This window comes from Drosophila innubila (genome assembly GCF_004354385.1).
Source record: "Drosophila innubila isolate TH190305 chromosome 3R unlocalized genomic scaffold, UK_Dinn_1.0 2_E_3R, whole genome shotgun sequence".
NCBI lineage: Eukaryota > Metazoa > Arthropoda > Insecta > Diptera > Drosophilidae > Drosophila > Drosophila innubila.
The window spans coordinates 323,927-343,685 of record NW_022995380.1 but is presented as its reverse complement, the minus strand read 5'-3'; the positions used below and the strand labels follow the sequence as shown (position 1 = coordinate 343,685).

The 19,759-nt window shown below is 34.0% G+C and overlaps 3 protein-coding genes across 7 annotated transcripts; 2 read left to right on the top strand and 1 right to left on the bottom strand.

The window, feature by feature from the left end:
- Positions 1-3,105: 3,105 nt before the first annotated feature.
- On the top strand, positions 3,106-8,549 carry LOC117791225. 3 transcript variants are annotated; one of them, XM_034630919.1, is made up of 3 exons: positions 3,106-3,385; positions 7,666-7,704; positions 8,010-8,549. In XM_034630919.1, the coding sequence occupies exons 2-3, from the start codon at positions 7,692-7,694 to the stop codon at positions 8,279-8,281; spliced, it is 285 nt and encodes a 94-aa protein (XP_034486810.1). In that variant the 5' UTR covers positions 3,106-3,385; positions 7,666-7,691; the 3' UTR covers positions 8,282-8,549. The 3 variants fall into 3 exon arrangements, with proteins under 3 accessions (XP_034486810.1, XP_034486812.1, XP_034486811.1); XM_034630921.1 differs by lacking the exon at positions 3,106-3,385 and adding an exon at positions 3,509-3,523; XM_034630920.1 differs by lacking the exon at positions 3,106-3,385 and adding an exon at positions 5,332-5,347.
- A 2,210-nt stretch (positions 8,550-10,759) lies between these two features.
- Positions 10,760-15,109, top strand: LOC117791221 (adenosylhomocysteinase-like 2). 3 transcript variants are annotated; one of them, XM_034630915.1, is made up of 8 exons: positions 10,760-11,197; positions 11,284-11,344; positions 12,563-12,632; positions 12,695-13,254; positions 13,318-13,424; positions 14,096-14,658; positions 14,718-14,838; positions 15,023-15,109. In XM_034630915.1, the coding sequence occupies exons 2-8, from the start codon at positions 11,294-11,296 to the stop codon at positions 15,027-15,029; spliced, it is 1,479 nt and encodes a 492-aa protein (XP_034486806.1). In that variant the 5' UTR covers positions 10,760-11,197; positions 11,284-11,293; the 3' UTR covers positions 15,030-15,109. The 3 variants fall into 3 exon arrangements, with proteins under 3 accessions (XP_034486806.1, XP_034486805.1, XP_034486807.1); XM_034630914.1 differs by having other exon boundaries at positions 11,281-11,344; XM_034630916.1 differs by lacking the exon at positions 15,023-15,109 and having other exon boundaries at positions 11,281-11,344; positions 14,718-14,842.
- A 3,995-nt stretch (positions 15,110-19,104) lies between these two features.
- LOC117791249 (V-type proton ATPase subunit e) lies at positions 19,105-19,506 on the bottom strand. The gene has a single exon (XM_034630952.1). It carries the CDS (start codon positions 19,497-19,499, stop codon positions 19,242-19,244), a length of 258 nt encoding a protein of 85 aa, XP_034486843.1. The 5' UTR covers positions 19,500-19,506; the 3' UTR covers positions 19,105-19,241.
- Positions 19,507-19,759: the final 253 nt, after the last annotated feature.

Here is a 19,759-nt window from a genome sequence, read left to right as displayed (position 1 = left end):
ACATCATCTCTAAGACTAACTGGTTAAAAAAATAAGGATCATATTAGAGTGCTTTAATGATTAATAGGAGAAGTCGTGTTTTTAAGCCAGTTAAAATTTGGCAATGTTGTAGAATTCCCACAAATTTAAAATTTTATTAAAGTACAAAAACTTACAAAAGCATTGTATTTATAAATAAAACAAGTGGGAAAGGCTATAGTCGAGATCCCGACCACAGGCTACCCGTTACTTATTTCAATATATATAAAAGTACTTTTAAGAAATTACTACCTAATAAAAGCTACTGCATCCTTTTATGTGATTGTATTGAAATAATATCTTTATTAATTACTTTGGTTAGCAAATACTCCCGTTCTACTTGTCCGATCTTACTGCGGTTAAGTGATATTATAGATAATATTAATAGATAACGTTAATTACGTTAATATATAAAAACTGTACTATCTTAAAAACTGTGGGTGTGGTGGTTTTTAACGATTTGCGGGGGCGGAATGGGGCGCGTCAAAAATTTAAAACAAAATTGACCTGCGTGGGGTCTACAGAAATCTGTGGTATCTTTGGTATCTCTATCTCTTATAGTCTCTGAGATCTAGGCGCTCACACGAACGGACAGACGGACATGGCTATATCGACTTGTCTGTTGATACTGATCAAAAATATAAATACCTTATGGGGTCGGAGATACCTCCTTCTCCCTGTTTCATACACTCCAACGAACACAATATATACCCTTTTAATTATTTTTTAAGTAACAGGTATAATAAACTGGAATACAAATTGTTTTAAACATGCAATTTCTGCAAATGTCTAAGAACCCAAAAGCACGGCAAAAGAAATTTTCAATGGTTGCTTTTAAATCAAAACTATTGAATTTATTTAAATTTATTGGTTATTGTCTATTCGGTGCACGACCTCATAAAAAATTACCGTAGTTAATATTATTGCTAAATTTTTAATGTATTCATTATTCATCACCTTTTTATAAAAAGTACCACAATTAGAATTTATACTCAATCCCTTTCAAGCAGTTAAAGGTCAAAGTTTTAGGTTGCTCATAAAAAAAGTTATATTTCTCGAAATAAATTTAAAAAAAATAAATTAACACGGTGCTTATAAAAAAAACTATAATGGGATCAAAGTCTAGTGACGAAAGCACAAAAACTTCTAATATTCAATTTTGTGACGAACATTAGTAAAATTAATTTATTAATTATTCAAAAATATATATAATCAGGGGTGCTACCGAAAACGAAACCAAAAAATATATGGAGATTTGCGGTTGGTTTCGATTCCTGTGGCACCCCTGAATAACTTGGATTTTGGAACATTGCGCAAAAAAGACCCACTTCCTTGTACTTAAAATCCCACAAAAAAACCTCTACACGAGGTAAAAGTCTAGGGACGAAAGCAATTTCTAGCCCCAAAATTTCTAATATCCAATTTTGTGACTAACAAAATTCAGTTTAATCTAAAAATTTTAATTAAAAATATAAATTAATAAAAAAAAAGCGAAAATTGGCATTGTGAACTGTGAGCAAAACGGATGAGCTTCTTTGTACACAAAAATTACTTACAATGATATATAGAGCATATCTGTAGCTTCTATGTTTTGGAAACTGTTGAGATTTCAATTTTACCGGGATTTAGCGTTTTCCCGCTAAACTAGCGGTTATTCCAAAAAGTCGTAGAACAAACATTTCTAGATTTTCGCAATGAAATAAATCCCCATCTTTACATCTAAGCTTTTTTAGCGCTTTGATACAAACAGACAAACCGACAAACAGACAAACAAACAAACTGACTTTTTATTTCATTTTAAGATGACCACTAAAAATTTAAAATTAAGTTATCCTTTGAACCAGTTGTCCGATTTGGGTTATCTTAGTTTCAATCGACGCGTATTTTTATTAAGAATTCTTAAAAAATAAAAAATTTTACCAAAAAGCCCCAACGGCTCCATAAGCTGCGATCATATAAATTTTTTCCTTTTCACTTACACCACTGTATCTTATGACACATGTGAGTTAGAAAAAGTATGCCGTTTTGTAAGTCAGGACTAAACCTTTCGATCGGTATATAACTCGATCTGATCGGACAGTCGTAGCAAATTTTCCAACTTAGCTGTATATATTGTTAGCCGGCTTTCGCACCCTTCGTGCTGCTTTCGTCACTAACGCGAACTGCCGTCCGCAGTGATAACTTTTTGCGTACATATCGGATTCGTTGAAATTTATGTAACATAGAGATGGAGGCATCAGCAGCCGAGTGTATATCTGTCAGTTAGTACACCTAGATCTAGAGCTAGAGTAACCAAATCTGGCAAGAAGACTTTTAAGAGACTAAAGCAGATAAAGTTTATTTAAAATGTTTGCCTCGCTTTTGGTGGTTTTAATAAAATGATCTGTTATTTTACTTAATCGCATCCAGATTGTTAAATAAATTAGTATTAGAGCTGTTTTAAGATTTTAAGCAACTAAAGCGCCTAAAAGTATGTAACATTTTAGTTAATGTTTTCATCCGTTTTAGAATTAACTATTCGCAATAGCTTCCTTAAAATAAAAGGCATAAATTTCGATAATTTTAGTACTCACACCATCGAAATTTGCTTTTGCTATTTGATGTCCTTTAAATAAAAATCTAAACGAATTTCAGTAGCTAAAATATGAATCACTATGAGTTTGTTTTACGAAAAGAATACCAAGTATGTTTTCTTTGCTTTTTGAAGATCATCTTTCTTTTTATGTAGCAGAAAACATGGGCAAAGAATGTGTTTATACTGCAAGAGCAACGAAATCTTCTTGTATTCAAAACTTCTGTTGCCATTGACGACGCTGCTAAGGCAAACACTGTTCTTATATTTACAAACAATCATAAGTATGTGTATGAATACATACAAACACGCACTCATGCATAGATATCGTAAAAAATACTACTCTGCTACTGCTGTGGAGCCGAGCCTCCAATCAGCCAGTTTGGGTCTCTCGCTCATTTCGCTCGCTCGCTCGCTCGCAAACGGTTTACGTTGGGGCAGCGGCTACAGCTGCGACTGCGACTGCGACGGTTACGGTTGCTCTAGCCCCGGGTTCCTACAGATACTATTGAGCGAGGCAGCGCCAGTCTGCGTCTATGCTTAGACCTCGATAGTTGGGCGCGTCGGGTAGTTTGAGTAAACGCTAACGTGCTCACGCACACACATACAAACTCCAAGATCGACTTTAACGACAGCTGGCTGTGGAATAACCCCCTCTTTAATAACCCCACCAAACCGTTGCACTATTTCATTGTGTGTGGCTGTTCGAGAGTGTATGCGTGCACATCAGCTGTTGACAAATTAATGAGCTCTGCTTGGCCTTCGTCGTTTTACGGGTCTTTGCAAATCAAAACGGTAATAACAACCAAAACACCTCACGTCACACAAATATACACCCATTTGTATGTATGTATAACGTACATGTATAAATGTATGTAGATAATTAGAAATATGCAATTGTAACAATAACAAAAAACAGCAGCAACAAAAACTGTGAGTGGACAGTGATTAACATAATTTGATGGTCGCGCCACTTTTTCACATACTTACAGTTACTCAAGAAAATGTTTCGACAAAATGCAAATTTCAAAAGCATAATTCATATATATATAATATTTATCTTTTTTTATTGTAGTTGATTTGCTTCTTAAAGTTAAAGTTAAAACACAAACAAAGAAATCTATCGAGCTTAAATAATATTTTTTTTAAAATTGAAAAATAAATATTTGAATATTTTTCTTAGTCAAAACATTTACTTTACATACTGTATGTATCTGTGGACATGTATCAGTTCTATGAATTAACAGCCACGTATGTGGGTACACTGTACATATATTCTAACATACATATGTATGTATGTACATATGTATGTATGTACATACATATGTACATCAATTAGCTTTAAGAGTGATTTACACGCTTATCATTTGCTGGGGTTCGCGCGTGTTTAGCTACAGTGAGTTTTATTGCTGATTTGTTAACTTTTTGTTTTTGCGCTTTTTGAAACTATTCCACCTTGGCATTTCAACTACAGTAAAGCAGGGCTATAATGGATACAAAAACTACATATTTACTTGTAGTACGGAGGTGTAGGTGTAGTATATGCGTTATTCCAAATTGTTCACTCTATTTATAGAATCCTTTAATATGTTAAAAGCTGGATGTCAAAACGAAACTATATTGTCTTGAATTAGGTTTATTAAACAATAATTCTTAGATTTAAATAAAGATCAATAAGAAATTAGTCAATTAAAATATGTTTGAAAGACGATGATTACACTTTAACAACATAATTGAAATGAATTAAAGTAAAGTAAAATTAAGGTAAATATATAACTGTATGACTCGGTTACTATTTGACTTAAATAATTCGGCTTTTCAGTTGTGGTGTATAAATAAAGTTTTTTCCGTTAGGGTTGCAGTAACGGCTACCTCATTAAATCGGTTAGTACAGTTTTGATTAAGGTTGTAATCCCTGATTAAAAAATACAAAAATTATATATATTTTAGTTTATGCAACAATTATGTTATGTATATTTTAATTAAAGATGAAAAAAAAACCATTTTATGCGTAATGGTTCACATGTTGGAGTTTCAATCGTTTAAGTAATAATAGATTTCCGAGCGTCCAATTAAGGTTTAAATTATGTTTTCTAGTTAAAAGTCTTCACTGTAGTTAGTACAGTGTAGTGGCTCCACTGTACGTCTTGTTGTGGGAACTTTGCGAATGACGCGAAATCAGCTGATAAAAGCAAATGGAGGGTGGAATGAGCGAGTTCATTGATTAAAATAAAAGTCCAGCTGACGTTGTCGTTTCTTTCTTTGTGAATCTTATCAGGAAAACGGCAGCGACAGTGGCAACAACAATAGGAAGAACCAATTTAAAATATGACATATATACGCATAAATATATTTGCGTATTAGTATTCGTGTATATTATAATTGAAATGGAATAAACAGAAACAATAGCAGCGATAGCTCAGTTTAGTTATGATCTGATTGATTTACTCGCTTGTCCATATGTATTTATTTGTATACATTTTATGTATGTAATTTTAAATGCAATTGTTAAAAGAGAACGACTGTTGGCTCAAAGTTCAGAGGCATTTTATTGGGCTCGTGGACAATTTGTTAAGTGAGACACTCACTCATATCGCACGAGTGTTTGCTACTCATCGGCCAAAGTTCTCGGGTTGTGTTCCAAGCAACAATAATAGCAACACTAGAAAATACCGGCACTGCGCAGTGCTAACAACGCCAAAACACACAAAAAACCAAAGCTGAAAGCCAGTTCATTGTCAAAGTGTTTGGAAACAGGTAAAAATTGCAATATACAGCTTTTAAAAAAACCCACGTACATTAATCTGAATATGTATATATACATACATATTTATTTTAAATGGCTTGAAATTGGTAACAAAAATGTAAGGCAATAATACAGCATTTCAATACCGAAATAATTTCATAAGCGAGATAAAGAGTGTTAACTTTATTAGGTATTGACTGTATCTGTGACTAAATTGGCAATAAAGTAGCAAGTTACTTTTGCGAGTGACTGTATGTCTGATGAAGGCATAAACTAGTCATATGTATATTATCTCAATTTCACCATTGGCTAAAATATAATCACATTTAATGGCTAAGATAATAAAATTCCTTAGCTTTAAGCCTTCTTGACAAACAGTTTGTTCACTTGTTTAATGAATTTACATACTTAAGTACACTGCCTACTATCAACCAAACGAAAATAAACAATAACATTTTTGACAAACGTTTAAATATCTTTGCAACCTTATTAGCCCGAATTAAAGCAACTTTTTGTTTATCTACACACAAACATACAAACACTCATAATCTTATGAATGTGTATTATAATTGGGTATACCCTATGCAAATATATTCTGTGACACTGTGATCCGGCAGTGTTTGGTTGTGTGTGTGTGTGTGTGTGTGTACACACTAAAGTATACAGTGAAATATGCAAAGAGAGGTTTCGCTTCCACAATTGTTCTTGTCTTACGTCATTCACATCATTGAGATTTTGGCTAATGCAGCATCCGCATCTGTTTCAATGATATCCACTCTGAATTACTGTATAGTATAAAATTAAACATATGTATAGATACTAGATAACCATTAACCAATTTTATATTCTATACATAAATGTGGAAACATCTGCAGTTGAAGCGACTTGCTAATGAAAGAAATATATCAAAACTGTATAAAAGAAATTTAAATCAAAAGTCAAAAATCAATTTCTGTAATTATTTATTACCCTTTGTAGTATATTTCTTGTGTACGCAAAAAGATGATGAGCTCCTTTGATAATATTCGTTGAAAAGATTTCAGTGAAATATTTACTCAACCTTGTTGTCATTGAGCAGAAACTAAAGCTCGATTTGCACAAGTTGACACGGCGTCAATTTTCGAAAAGTAGGCTGTGCTGATTATCAAGTCAACACATTTTTGCAGGCTTACGATAGAATTGACCAAGTTGATAAAATTCACTAGAAACTTGAGTAAATCAATCAATCATAGCGCATAATATATAAATTCTTTCTCTACATATATACGTACACATTGTATAACAGTGAAGGTCAAAAAGAAAAATTTTCTTCATTATTATTTATATGCATACCTATTACTTATGTACATACTTACTCCTGCTCAAAATCAGAGCACCATTAGAGTACAGAAATTTATAAAAATGGAGTTATCAATACTGACATGTGGGTCACACTCGAATATACTATTAAGAGTTATTCCGTATTACGTTTCATACAATTTAAAAGTTCTATATATAGGCTTTAATAAACACAAATAGTTCATTTTGGGTTCATTAAACACCTACTGATTAGAATCAAAGCTTACACTTAAATATAACTTCTAGTGATTTACATAAATGCGCGTACGACTTTTCACTGAAAACATCCCTACTGTAAGGCAGTGTTTTAGAGAGGCTTTACTGTACATTGTAAAGCAATTCGTTACACATTTTTAGTATGCTAGTGCACCTGTCGATATTCCACGGGTGCTTAGACATTGACAGAACCATCCAGCTCTCACGTTCAACCAAAAATCAATGCTGAAATATGGGGCTAGGAATGGGTTGTTTGGTCACGTGAATTCAAATTCATTGCGGTTGCAGTGGAAAGACGACCGACGACGACGATTGATAGGTTAAACAAAGAGTCAGGTAGTGCTGTCATTGTCGACATTTAATTGAAAGCTATTGGCATGGTCTGGCCCCATTGTCAGGTTACATACGTGTATATACATACTTTCCTTGTATATAAAAAATTAATTAATATATTACAATAACGCATCTTGCAAAATGGGACAAGTTATTGCCTTTGAATTCAATTCAATTCAAACTTGATTTCGACATTTGTCGGCGACACGTTCATCGTGTTTTGTTTTTTTTTGCTTTTAATTAAATTCTGTGTGAGACGAGAATGTTAATTAGATAGTCGTACTTCATATAGAATGTGTGAGATGTTGAGGTGCCAGCTTAAATTTCCATGGACAGAATGCATTGAAGGTCAACGCACCGAACACTCATTGAATTACAATTACATGTTGTTTGTTTACATGCCAACTGATTATTTCATAGATTGCCTTTGTTTTCATTTCAGATTGTTTTCAACTCAACAGTAGCGCAATGACGGGATCAGGTTAATATATATAGTACTTTTCTATACTTAAAATATAAATATATAAATTTATTAAGTTTGAAATCGAATTGATCTTCTTTTATCATATAATAGATTAATATTCCTGGCAATTTGCATATGACTTGTTAAGCTAATTTGAACTAAGTTGTAATCTATTTTTTGCAACAGCCCAAAAGTATGCAACATAAATTTGCATGAGTCAGATTCGCTTTTTACAGCTATTACTTGTTATTGTTTTTATACTTTACAAGCCATATTAACGATGAATTGATTGAATTACAATGTAACTTGTTTATTACTTGCAGTACACGATCCAAAATGGAGCTTGGAGCGACGAGAATCATCAGGCCATTTGGTATGGCGGAAAGAGTCGCCATCTTCGAAGGTGCGATTTCGATTTGACGTTGAAGTTTTGGAGTTTGAAAAACATCCGAACGAAGAGCTGGATCATACGGATGATCATTTCTCGATCACAAATCTGTCAACAACAATAGCCCTCTGTGCCACATGTGTTGCCGTAGTTGCGGCATCCGTATTCCTGCCCTGGTACCTAATGGAAAAGGCCGGCTCGCTGTAAAAGCCCTGTAGACTGCGATTAGTGTATCACTTGAAGGTATTAAGTAGGGTTATGTATATAAACAGACATGCGATAGATTTAAGAACTGATACAATGTGTAAATCTTAATGTAAATATGAGTAATACATGTAGTACATATATTTTGTGATAGACCTATTTAAGTCTAAGGCTTTTAAATTCAGATGATCCCAGACTGTTTGCAAGCAAATGATTTAAACGATGATCACTAAGATATTTAAATGAATAAACAGACATCTTGCCCATTTTATTCGATTTTTTAAATAAAAGTAATTTTTGCATTAACAACATTTATGCTCCTATTTTCAATAAACGCAAAGGTGGTCGATTCCTGGAAGGAATTTGAGAATAATTCGTAAACTATGCTCCAGATAGCGAGGTATCGCTTTATGGGAAAAATAAATTAAGATAATGTAACCAATCGTTTTAATTAAATGTACATAATAAAAATATATGTAAGACATACATACTATAAATAGAATCAAAGCTTATCGTCACATAACTATTAATAACATAAAAAGAAATTCGATAAGGGAATACACTGATAAAAAATTTGGGCTATCAACCTAAAATAAAAAAGAAAAGTTTTAATAGTTAGATTACGTATTTATTTACTTTCTTTTGCTCTTGAAATTGACTTATTTTAAAAACAATATATTTAATTCTATAGCGCATGGAAGACCCGATATATATAAATATATATATTTTTTTTTTCATTAGGGTTGATTAATAGTAGATATAAATATGCCGATACAGTGTCTTCCGAAGATTTCTTAGCATTGATCTGAAAGATTTGGCAAGCCAAATATGTGAACGTTTTAGGATATATACATATATATGAAAAGTAACACATGAATCCAAACAGAAGTCGGTATAATAAATATTTATGAGAACTACAAAGGAAGAGTTTGGATTACTACTTGGAACTACACAATGCAATGTTATTAAATGATTAGAGACTCCAAACCAAGTCATCTCAGCAATACCAATACTCACCCTCAGAATAATACTCATCCCTTTTGGGCACACCGGCATTTTGCTACGCCCTCAACCCCCGCAGTGCCAGTGGAAATCTCTTATTTAGAGCACAGCATCCCTGACTTTGCTTGTTGGTGGATGATTCATTTCGGGCTCTTTATTAAATTCCCTCCATTTTATGGACATGCTAAAAGGTACATGGGCATCTAATTAAATTTTTGTGCAGTAAATTCATTGGACATTGTCGGCTAAAATGGCGGAACGGCACGTAGTTAATGATGTTAGCATCCAACCCTGCAATATCCCCGGTCTGACGAAGGCACTACATATACATCCCCAGGATTAAGTTACGCAATCACCTTACGAGCTTAGGCAACGGAGCTATTTAAGCACTAGTCAGGATTATAGGAATATCCGATACATACTTTTAGGAGCTTGTTTTGATGGACATGACTATATTGACTCGGCTGTTGATGCTGATCAGGAATATACTCGTATATACATTATAGGGTCGAAGATGCCTCCTTCGCCTTTTAAATACATTTGAACGAATACAAAATATCTTCAACTTATTTTTGTAAGTAACGGATACAGTGATGGAAGCTAAAACATAAACAGGGAAACTTTTAAGTAAACTTAAAGAAAACTTGAATTGGGTTGATCTAAGTCAGACGGATAACATAGACAGAAAGAAGATCGTTATTGATCAAGATCTTACAATCTTAATGAGATCTATATTCCTTAAGGGTATTCACTCTTCGCATTTGCGCCGCTTCGATTAGAGCGTTCTTACTTGATAACACTAGAAAAAGGATATTTATAGGAATGCGTTAATAAATTAAACTATATTTACAATGCAATAAAACAATAATAACATGACTAACAGGCTTGTGCCATTCTACGGGTATATTTGGCGATTGTTTTATTGTATTTATAGGTAGTACCATCAGTTTATCTTGATTTGAGTTTACGTCAAACCCCCAATTGATTTTGATAATCGGAAATGTCGCTACACAATCAAAGAGAGCTTTGATAAGCACTCGGCTCCTAACAATTTGACGAGTTGGTAACGCGGGCGAAGCGATCTCTGTTCTCTGCAAAATCTGAGAGAAGAATTATGTGAACAACGTATGAGAGCGATAAGAGCTCGAAGTGAGATAAGATGCCGTTTGTTGCTTTGCTTTTATACAACTCGTACGAGTATGTGCAGTATTTTGATACCCCGTAGCTATGGGGAATAGAGTATACAGAAATCTAAATTATTCGAAGATTACAAAAAGAAAATTACAGCCGTAGCATTTGTACTCCATATTAGAACATTGTTTAAGAAATAAATGACAGGGGAAAGGGCAAAGGTTAAGTTACCTCAGTGTCCAGGGAATCTCCCAGTCGAGCAGTCAAGTCAATGTCACACTTGCTTCTTTATTTATGTCTATACGATCGCTGTGCTCCCCATAAACATAACCAGTACAAGTTGATGTGAATCAGTTTGTTGCTTGCGCCAGCCGAGAGCGCACGAAAGCATCGCCTCCACTCCACATTTTACATTCCACATTCCACACTCGATCCAAAAGCAGAACAAGAAAAGAATAAAAGGTGACGCAGTCGGAGACGCAGAGAGAGACGGAGTGAAGTGCATTGAGTGCGAATGAGTCGCGATCTCAATTGAATATTTAGTCTTGGTTTCCCAAAGCCAGATCTAGTCAACAATCTGATCTCCGCTGAAACTGACGCGATACGATCAGTCTCCGATCCGTTGAGCCGGTCTCATTGGTGCATAGAATAAAACAAAATTAAAAAAGCGCAAAAACAAACACAAAACAAAATAAAAATAATAATAATATAAGAAACACAACAAAGGCGATTGTTGACATACTTGAAACATATTGAGCATAGAACCAGTTTTGATTTCGTCTAAATGTGAGTCCCCGTACCCAGAAGGTCGTTCTATGCAACGATGTAAATACGTAATACGAAATCTTATCGACATTTATCTTTATTAGAAGTGCCTGCATCATGACTAAAATGCCAGAGACAACGTTTGCCGACCTGAGCTTGGCCGATAAGGTAACAAACTACTCTATTTAAGGGATCAGTGGTTAAATCATGAATAACTCAATCATAATTTTTATTTAGTAAAAAAGCGGCCATAAGTTAATAAATTTTATTATACTAACATTTACTATATATGTATATTATTCAAACAAAAGTCGTACTGTTTTTATAAAGCATGACTATAACTATAAATATTTTACTCCGTGTCATATATTTGCAAAATTGTTTGGTCGACTATATATACCCTGTACTCAACTCTGAGTTACCCTAACAGGTATTTGGACTCATGCAGATGAATTTTCATAAAGTTGTTATTGAATCAATTTAATTTTAAGAGCGTGAACAAGGCACTAGTTTAAATTTTTCTGAACCTTTGTTTATATTATCAGGTCGTCATGAAATTGTTACTTTCAAAACTTAAGTTTCAGGCTTACCATTAAAATGGATCATGATTTTAAGCTAACATTATTTCTATTTTCTTGAAATCATTATATTTTCTATACTTTTTATAGACAGACAGACAAAATTAAGTTTAAGTTTAAGTTTTTTATGAATAGTATATAATTTTTTAAATATGAATATATTTAAAATAATAATTAAACAAAAATTGTTATGTTAAAATATTTCCCCGTTTGTTTTTGAACAAAAAGAACAAAATCATAAAAGATGTTTTTCTGCCTATAACAAACATAAGCAGAGTGTAAACAAAATTCGTCTTAGCGTCTTGTCAATAAAAATATTCAGCACGTGACGTCTTGACTTTCATAAAAAAAAAACAAAACACAACAAAGCAACCTGAGAGTCGATTTAAAGCAGTAGCAGCAGCGGCTCTGTCAATTTACATATGACCGACTATACTATATCTGTATGTAGGTATATGTAAATATATTCCATATAAACATGTGTATATAAATGTTTATTTAAATGTACACAATAGTTAGCAGATGTGCCAATGCGATTCAAATGGATAAAATACACATTTGTGGAACTCATTAATTTGTCCGTTCACTTAGGTACGAATATGAGCATGTGATTCTATCAGATCGCGATTGTTCGATCTGGTTTTTGCCTATGGCTTGTGTTAATTGGTTTGGCGAATTATCGCCGGTTCTGTAAACGATGCCAATTATCATCCCTGAAACTGGTTAAATCTATGAATAATTGAAATCATAAATATCAATATAGATTCAAAATAGATTAATATGTGTTCTTCGTCTTTCTTTTTTATAGACATCCGTGAAGAAATCCAACATCGAAGCTCGCCGATTCTCCGACGTTTCCACCTGTTCCTTTAGCTCGGGTAAAAATTGTTTAAATTAAATGTAATGAGTCTAAAATCTAAAATAATCTCTTTAATTGCAGCATGTTTCACAGAAACTTCCGATGAGGATGAGGCTTCTCCAAAGGATGTAGTGCAGCGAAACTCCAAAGGCAGTTCTGACTTCTGCGTCAAGAATATCGGCAAAGCCGCCTTCGGACGCCGAGAAATCGAAATCGCTGAGCAGGAGATGCCGGGAATTATGGCACTGCGAAAGCGTGCTTCCGAGGATAAGCCGCTCAAGAATGCCAACATTGTGGGTTGCACCCACGTCAATGCCCAGACGGCGGTGCTCATTGAAACCCTGGTTAAACTGGGAGCATCTATCCGCTGGGCAGCATGCAACATCTACTCGACGCAGAATGCGGTGGCGGCGGCACTGGCTGAGGCTGGAGTACCGATCTTTGGCTGGCGCGGCGAGACGGAAGAGGATTTCTGGTGGTGCTTGGACAAGTGCATACACTCGGAGGGCTGGCAGCCGAATATGATACTGGACGATGGCGGAGATGCCACGCATCTGATACTTAAAAAGTATCCGGAATACTTCAAGTCAATCAAGGGTATTGTCGAGGAGAGCTTGACTGGTGTTCACAGACTATATCAGGTGTGTTGCGACCATACAACAAAAATCGATCATAACTAATCCATGGGTCTGATTTATTTCCAGATGTCCAAGGCGGGCAAGCTCACAGTACCTGCTATGAATGTTAATGATTCAGTGACGAAGAACAAGTTTGACACTTACTACACATGTCGCGACTCCATATTGGACAGGTACATGGGTAGCTGGGTGCCTTTTAAGAATTTTGACAAATAATACCAAGGCCCGTAATTTCAATGTCTAGTTAAAGTTTTAGTTAACTAACTGATAGATATATATGCACAGAAATTATTTCCAAATTCAAAAATAATTTTAAGTTAAAATTTAGCTGAATAAAGAAGAAAATGGTCGTAAGAAGTTAAGAACAAAATTAGGAACACAAAACTAAGCTTCAAGTGAGAAAACTAAAAATAGGAAACCCAAATTACAATATGGGAATTGTGGGAAAATTGATAAAAGTAAAAATTTGAATGGCAAAAATTCAAAGCAATCAATTTTTTTATAAATACCTTAAAAATGCTCTAAAAAAAACTCAGCAAGACAAAGACTAGAGCGTATAAGATACATTTTATCATAATATATCTGCAATTTCTTAACAAAAGATATGATCCTTATATTATATCTTATATTTTTCTTATTTCTTCTTAATTTTTGTACTCTGATTTCAATTTCCTAGTTTTTGTTTAATTATTTTATTCATTCTTTGGTTTTCTTAAAATATATTATTAGTTTTATAGTCTTTGTTTTTGTTATTCTTACAAAAAAATTCGGAATTTGAGGGTATCTGTTCTATTGAAAATTATAATACTCTAACTAACTGCCTTTCTCAATCCAATCTTAACAGTCTAAAGCGTACAACAGACATCATGTTTGGAGGCAAGCAGGTCGTCGTCTGTGGCTACGGCGACGTTGGCAAGGGCTGTGCCCAAGCTCTGCGTGGACAGGGATGCATTGTGTACATAACTGAGATTGATCCAATCTGTGCACTTCAAGCGGCCATGGATGGATATCGGGTGGTGCGATTGCCAGAGGTAGTGCGACAAGTAGATGTGGTGGTTACAGCCACTGGCAATAAGAATGTCGTCACACGTGATCACATGAACCGCATGAAGAATGGCTGCATCGTTTGCAACATGGGGCATTCCTGCTCGGAGATTGATGTGAGCAGTTTGCACACACCGGAGCTGACTTGGCAGAGAGTGCGTTCGCAGGTTGATCATATCATTTGGCCTGATGGCAGGATGATCATTCTCCTTGCCGAGGGACGCTTAGTGAATCTCTCCTGCTCCACCATCTCATCCTTTGTTGTCTCAGTGGCATCATCCACCCAGGCACTGGCCCTCATAGAGCTTTTCTCTGCGCCGGGACGCTACAAGTCCGACGTCTATTTGTTGCCAAAGAAGATGGGTAAGTTAACTACACTTAACTAATGTATTTGTTCTCGTTTTAACCTATATTGTATGCAGATGAATATGTAGCCAGTCTTCATTTGGCAACGTTTGATGCCCATCTTACCGAACTAACAGATGCCCAGTCAAAATTTCTGGGCTTAAGCAAGGCTGGGCCTTTTAAAGCAAACTATTACAGGTAAGCTAAAGCACTCAAGTGTTTTTATATTACATTATTATTTTCAAATAATTTCAAATAATTATAATATTCGATGTAACTTGCTCTGAATTAATATTTAAAAGCACCTTAATAAGCTACTTAATACTACAACATTTTAGTTCTTTACCTTAATCTAATTTTTAAATATTTGATCTCTTTCTAGATATTAAAGAGCATAGAGGAGCTGATCAATTGTTATTATCAATCTGATATGAAATGCAAATAAAAATATTTATACATTCAACCTCAATTTGTTTTGCCGAATAATCGATTTACTTATTTATGTAGTTTTAATTTTACTTAAAATAGATTTGATTTTAATAAATATATGTGGTTAATTTATATTTACTGAGTTTTAATATAGACTCTGTATACATTTTAAGCGAATTGACGCCCATATGTAGGAATTCAATTATAATGCTAATTATAATGAGATTTAATTGCAAATTTTTATTGCCGAAGCAAAAGTTTGAATAACTTTCACTTTTCAGTGCTACTGAAATGACATAGCAGAATCACTTCTATATATCAATTTTAGAGAAATGTTATTTTTGCTAGCACTACTTTTTTCAATGCTAATTAAAAATACACCTTAGGATCCTAAGCCTCGATCATTGATTCGTGTTTCCTTGAAAAAACACAGTCAACTCTTATCAACTATTATTGATATCCAGACTAAAGTGCCAATAAAAAATACAATAATACTCATATAGACCCCACATCATTTAAACGCAAAATAACGGTAATAATTTAATTGTAGATGTACATTGTACATCATAGACCAGAATCGGGTATGCTCGAGTATGATCGATCACCAGTGCAAATATGCAATCAAACCAACTCAGATCGAGTTTCGAGCCTCTCTCCTTACGATCGAGTTTGAGTCTCCATGGTGACAATACCCGAATTCACGTTTTGATTTGGATCTCGAATTCGGGTCGATATTGTGGTTATGGGTATACAATCGTGTGTGTACTTGGGTATCTAAACTGGTATGTGTATCTAAAGTTTAGATTCTAAACAAACCTGTGTTTGAGTATGCATGTATTACAAGTCTGCATGGCTGCATTCAAAACGGCGTATGAGACATTCATGCCCAACTGAATTGAATGAATTCGGCTGTGTCTTCTAATGAATGGAATGAATGCGTGTGCTGTCCGAGAACAGAATTTGTTTTTTACTCAAACAAAATCAAATAAAAACAAATATTTAAATGGTTTTAATATTGTTGTTATCATATTAGTGATAGAATGATAAAAAAATTTTTATTTATGCCATGTTAATTTTATATTTCATGGCTAGGAATTAAATTTATTGATTTACACATGCATATACATACAGTTTGGAGCTAAAGTGAGTACAAGTTCACAATCTTTGTCTTTTGGCATCCACAATAACAAAATAATGAAAGCAACGGCTAAAAAATAATTTGGTGATAAATATAAGAAAGCAAAACAAATTGCATTTACTCACATTTGCACTTTTCTTGGAAACTAAAGATATTAAATAATTTGAATTATTTCGTCATTGAATAAAGTTTAATTTATAAAGTTTAGTACATTCTCTACCATATTCTCAAATATCTGTTTTGGAATTTGATTCCACTCTATTTGTACACGGCTCTAAAGATCGTCCTTGGCGGATGGGGCTTAATCATACTGACCAAGTCGATGTTCAACATTTAACAAAAGATTTTCAATCGCATCGAGGTCGGGACATTATGCTGACTATTCTATCAATCTAAAATTTTACATTCCAAGCTATTTTTTTTTTTTTTTTAACAATTTTGACTGTGCAGAAATTTTCTTAATTCTGAAGCAATAATTTTTTGTATTTTTGCAAAAGTTGTAAAACAATTTTGTCAAATTTTTAGACTGGTTAAAATTCAATTAAATTATATAACTTCTCCCACTTTTCCAACTCACATTTATTTTATTTAAATTTAAATTAAAAATTTTCATTCATTTTAATTTTATGTTATATTATTGCTATAAAACTAAAAAAAATTAAATTGCGCGGCGTTTACAGATTTCGTGCCAATGAGCTACTGAAAGACTGCGATTGCCAACAAGGTTTGTGTCTAGACTGTGTATGAACATATCCGTATGCAGAATGACCCACAGGTGGCGCTTTTCTACAGTCAAAATTAATACAATTTTAACAATTATTAATTTATTAATATATGAAATAAGATTTTATAATTATTACAAAGTTAAATTTATAAATTAGTTTAATTATGGGGACTCATTGAGTAGATGACGCAATTGATTTTTTTTTGCTGACAGCTGGATTGACCAAGCTTGTCTCCCACTGTTCTTTATCACACTTTAAAAAAGGCTCATGAGAAAATAACTACAATGACTAAATCTCGTAAGTTAAGTAAATTAAGTCCATTTTAAAGAATAATTATTATATTATTACAAATCACCCACAATCCAAAAGCATGAGGGCTCCGACACCTGCTCTCTTTGCTCACGGTAAGGTAGTCGGCACGTCGAAGATTTGATGCCCTTGCAGAGCGGAGTATTAAATTCCCGAAATAACTGCACTGTGCCGATTGCCATTTTCGTGTCTTGTTTTTTTTTTATTAATTTATATATTTATTTAATATTTTTTATATTAAACTTAATTATGTTCGTAACAAAATTGGATATCACAAATTTGTTGGGCTAGAAATCGCTTTCGTCACTAGACTTTTACCTCGTGTGGAGGTTTTATTGTGGGATATCAGACACTTTTGCAATTGCTTTTGCTTTTGAAATTGTAACTTTATTATTTATGCAGGCAGATAGTAAAATTTATAAATTTATTTGTTCAATTTCTTTTATAATTAAAAACTAGTGGGCCGGTGCTAAAAAAAATAATAATAAAAAAAAATAAAAAATATTTAGTTAACTTTAATGCATAAGATTTTTAGACCCCGTACTTAAAAAAAGTACAGGGGTCTATTGGGTTTGTTTTAATGAATATGTGCGTAACAGGCAGAGGGAGGCGTGGCAGACCCTATAAAGTATATTTATTCTTGATCAGCATCAACAGCCGAGTCGATATAGCAATGGCCGTCTGTCCGTCTGTCTGTCTGTCTGTCCGTCCGTCTGTATGAACACCTAGATCTCAGAGACTATAAGAGCTAGAGACACCAAACTTGGAATGTAGGTTCCTCTATATTGCAAGCAGATCAAGTTTGTTTCAAAATTCGGCCACGCCCCCTTTATCGCCCACAAATCGAAAAAAAAAATTCATATCCAAATTATAAGAACAATTTAAAAGCTAGTGACACCAAATTTGGTTTGTAGATTCCTCTATCTTCTTTCTTTTTTGAATCGGACGATATAGCGCCCATAGGAACAATCGGTCAAAAATCAATTTTTAGTATGAAAAACTTTTTTGTTTTATGAGATATCTAAAGCAAACTGATACAATAAGCATATGACTTGGTTTTATATATCCTGTCCAAAGTTGGTTCAAATCGGACCACTATATCATATAGCTGTCATAGGACCGATCGAGTGAAAATCAAGCCTTAGTATAAAAACTATTTAGTTTTATGAGATATCGTAACCAAACTGATACAATATGCATTTAAGTAATTTTTATACATCCTGACCGAGTTGGTTTAAATCGGACCAGTATATCATATAGCTGTCTTAAGACCAATCGATAATCAAGTTTTACGGTGAAAAACTTTTTTGTTTTATGAGAAATCTCAACCAAATTGATACAATATGCATTTACTTGGTTTTATATATCCTTACCAAAGTTGGTTCAAATGGGACCCCTATATGATATAGCTTTCATCCGATCGGGCGAAAATCAAGTCTTAGTATAAAAAACTTTTTTTGTTATGAGATATCATAACCAATCTAATGGAATATGCATATAAGTAAGTCTTATACATCCTTACCAAAGTTGGTTTAAATTGGACCCCTATATGATACAGCTGTCATAGGACCGATCGGGCGAAAATGAAGTCTTTGTATGAAAAACTTTTTTGTTTTTAATAACAAATTGAAATGATGAGAAAGAATTTAAATGATAAACCATTTTTATGTATTTAATTAAACAAAATTTCGAACTCAAACCTTGGGTTCAGTGGGTATTGGTGGTATGCAGCCTTGGTAGGGAGACAGGAGGATAGAAAATGGGACACTTTTTTGATGTGTAATATGATGTCCCTTTCATTTTTACTACGTTTGTGTTGTGTATGGAATATTAAATTAACTTTAGACAATTGCCAGAGAATTAGTACAAATATTTAACAATTTACTAGAGATTTAAAAAAATAATTAATCAAGGTAAATGGCACAGTAAATCATCATTGTAATCCGTTTATACATATTGATTCTAGCCTGGCCATAGAGGAGATGTGACGACTATTTATTCTATTCATCTTGCATGTAGGAGTTCTTCCAGTAGGACATCATTCCGTAGATAACTCTTTGATTAACCCTTGGCCCAATCAGCGGGTTGAGCTGCATCAGAAACGTGACTACCCAGAGCAGCCAGCAGCAGACAGCCGAGAGGATGATGCAACACCTGATGACTCCTCGCTCCTTGAAGTGCTTTGCCGCCAGGCAGCCGATTAAGCCGAACAGGAACCAGAACGAGGTGAGGACTATAAAAACTATATCCTTGTTCATTTCTTTTTTGAGTTAATGAATTGTGTATGAAGTCGGTTCAAGTTTGACAACTTTCTCTAGCTTCAAATTCTATTCTCAGTATTCTAAGGAAAACCGAATCAAATGTTTCATTCTGATGCCAAAACTTTGCTAGGAGCAAAACCCAATTTTGGGGTGCTTGGGCTCGTAAAGTTTTATGATTGCGCGAACATTTGCACATTTTATTGCCGCCAGCGGAGGCTGCAGACGCTCGGAGCGCACTGGAGCGCAAAGGTTATAAA

Bases quoted from the DNA above. Each gene is read 5' to 3' on its own strand.
- LOC117791221 (XM_034630915.1), top strand. From the start codon at position 11,294: ATGACTAAAATGCCAGAGACAACGTTTGCCGACCTGAGCTTGGCCGAT. The intron at 11,345-12,562 runs GTAACAAACTAC...TCTTTTTTATAG, and splicing joins ACCTGAGCTTGGCCGATAAG to ACATCCGTGAAGAAATCCAA. The intron at 13,425-14,095 runs GTACATGGGTAG...CAATCTTAACAG, and splicing joins CGCGACTCCATATTGGACAG to TCTAAAGCGTACAACAGACA.
- LOC117791249 (XM_034630952.1), bottom strand. From the start codon at position 19,499: ATGAACAAGGATATAGTTTTTATAGTCCTCACCTCGTTCTGGTTCCTG.